Source organism: Tetrahymena thermophila, assembly GCF_000189635.1.
Source record: "Tetrahymena thermophila SB210 genomic scaffold scf_8254828, whole genome shotgun sequence".
Classification (NCBI taxonomy): domain Eukaryota; phylum Ciliophora; class Oligohymenophorea; order Hymenostomatida; family Tetrahymenidae; genus Tetrahymena; species Tetrahymena thermophila.
This window is the reverse complement of record NW_002476581.1, coordinates 95142-97513: the sequence shown is the minus strand read 5'-3', so window position 1 is coordinate 97513 and position 2372 is coordinate 95142. Positions and strand designations below refer to the sequence as shown.

At 21.0% G+C, this 2372-nt stretch overlaps 2 protein-coding genes across 2 annotated transcripts in view; both read right to left on the bottom strand. All coding sequences in view use genetic code 6, as the record gives it.

Annotated features, from left to right (window-relative positions):
* TTHERM_001064960 (hypothetical protein) overlaps positions 1-46 on the bottom strand; it is a gene marked incomplete at both ends in the record, with an annotated part of 1096 nt that extends 1050 nt beyond the window's left edge. The window contains one exon of the mRNA XM_012795246.1: positions 1-46. This exon is cut by the window's left edge and continues 145 nt beyond it. Coding sequence (XP_012650700.1) covers positions 1-46 — 46 coding nt within the window.
* Positions 47-575: 529 nt separating this feature from the next.
* On the bottom strand, positions 576-2315 carry TTHERM_01064950 (hypothetical protein; the record flags this gene model as incomplete). Its single annotated transcript, XM_971431.3, has 1 exon — positions 576-2315. The coding sequence occupies one exon, from the start codon at positions 2313-2315 to the stop codon at positions 576-578; it is 1740 nt and encodes a 579-aa protein (XP_976524.3).
* Positions 2316-2372: the final 57 nt, after the last annotated feature.

Below are 2372 nucleotides of genomic sequence, written 5' to 3'. Positions count from 1 at the left end.
TATTTTTATAATTAGATTTATTTTCATATTTATTAATATTTGACATTTGTGAATTGGTAAAATTAAAAAAAATAAAAACTATTAAAATTTTAAATATAACACCTTAAAAATTTAAAAATAATTTGCTGTGTTTCCAACATTTTGAAAAATACTCTATATACATATGAAGAGAATAAGAATGAATAAAATATTTATATTTTCTTAACATTTTATTTCCTAAAAATAAGCAGAAACAAACAAAGAATAATATTTATTTTTAAAAAAAATATCATACTTCAGTATCAACCTGGAATTGCAAAAAAAATAAGGATTTGAACCTATTCAAAAATTTAGATGAGAAAATAGTACCTAATTAATCTTTAAATACAAAATTTTTAACTTTAAATGAGTTTTTAAAAATAACAAAATTAGAAAAATTAGCAAAAAAAAAATATAAATGGAAAAAAATTTTTTTCTCTAAAATATATTAAATTATGCTAAACTTTTTTTGTTTTTCTGATAAATATTTAAGGAAATAAAATGAAACTTTATTTAAAAAATGTAATGCTTTACAAGCGAATATTAATAAATATCAATCAATCTTATATTTATATTTCATCAAATTTCAAAATAGTCAAAGAATCTCCTTCGCTATATAATTCAAATCCAAGATAATATTATTCGTTTAAGTTGATTAAATTCAATCTGTGATCATTAATTCCATTTATATTTTATCTTAATGGATAATCACTCACTTAGAATAGTTTATTTTTTACACAAAAAGTAATTTCTATTTGATTGTATTCATTTGGATAATTCACATCTCTTAAACACTTTCCTTTAACTACTTTGCTTACTCCCCTATCACCATAATTGCTACCAACTATAAAACTATTTATTTAACTGGATTCGTGAATGTATTAACTGTCTTTGTGAGATTTACCTACTAATCCGATAAATAAATGCTTATTTAGTAACTTCAACTCAATTACCATTTTATATAAGCTATTTTATTTAATCTCAATATATGAAATAAAATGCTTTTGCTAAACTGTTTCTAACTTTTAATTTCCATTATTATCTTAGGTTAATCTACCACTCAAATTAAAATCCTACCAATTACTAATATCAATTTTAAATTTATAAGGTATTACTTTAATGATTTACTCAATCTCAAATATTGGATACTTTCTCAGTAGCTATTTTATCTTTTCTTTTTTTTATTTATCAATGCAATCATATACTTTGTCAATATTATTTGCAATCAAATCTGATGAGGGCTGTAGTTATTTGAAAAGATCAGAATTTTCACCTTTTTATCCCTATTCTTATTATTATTTTAACTAGGAATTTAACTCTTCAATTTTTAAGCAAAGTATTTCAATATCTTCAATTTAGTTAGCATTAAAATTATTGAAGTTAATCTACTTTTTCCCATTTACGTAGACATCTTTTTCAATATTAAGTGCATTAATTACTTCTTAAAGCTTTAACAGTTCAAATTAAAGAGAATCTGTGTATTTTTAGGTACAAAAATTTGTTTTGTTTGAGATCAATTACAAGATTATGTCTAAATTACCATTTTTTATTAATTCAGTATTATTTTCGCTTTTTATTTTTTGGATAGATTAAGCATTCAAGAAATTTTTTTCAGAGATAGCTTTCAAATCTGCGAAATGCTTATTATCAATTAATTAAATCTGAGATATAATAGATTGTTTATATTAATTTAAGGTTTCTAAATTAACTTTTGGTTGCTAATTAATTTTATCAATCATTAATCTTATTTTATTAGTATTATCTTTTGAGTCATTTTTTTTGTTATTAATTATTTATAAGATTTAATTAGCTTTTTGTTGCTTAGAGGAGCTTTAGTTTTATATAATTTTGTTTATATCTTCTAATTAAGCTGTTTCTTTGTAAAAGTCAAGCAATTTCTAAATGTCTTCATTAATCAAATTTTAGTTATTTAGGATTATTTTTTGTTTTTAGCCTAAAACCTCAGTAAATTCTGTTATAAAATCTTTAAAAAAGTTTTCAATTTATAGCATTACTTACTATTTAGAATTTTATTAAAAAGAAAATTCTCTTATTTGTTAGACTAACTCTTTATCATCTAGATGAGGCCAATTCAAAAGAAATTGTTTCTTTTCATTTTATAAAATATTTATTAATAAATATTTTGGCATGTTGTTATCCATAAGAGCACAATTATAGCAATAGAACAAGTCATCTTCTCTGCTACTTTCTATATTTAAATAAGATGATTCAACATCATACTTGCATTCGCAAGGTATTTCTACTTAACTTTAGTTTTTATTTGATGTTTAATCCATTTTTTATTTTTAAGATATTTATTAACACTTAATTAATTATAATTACTTTTAGTTACC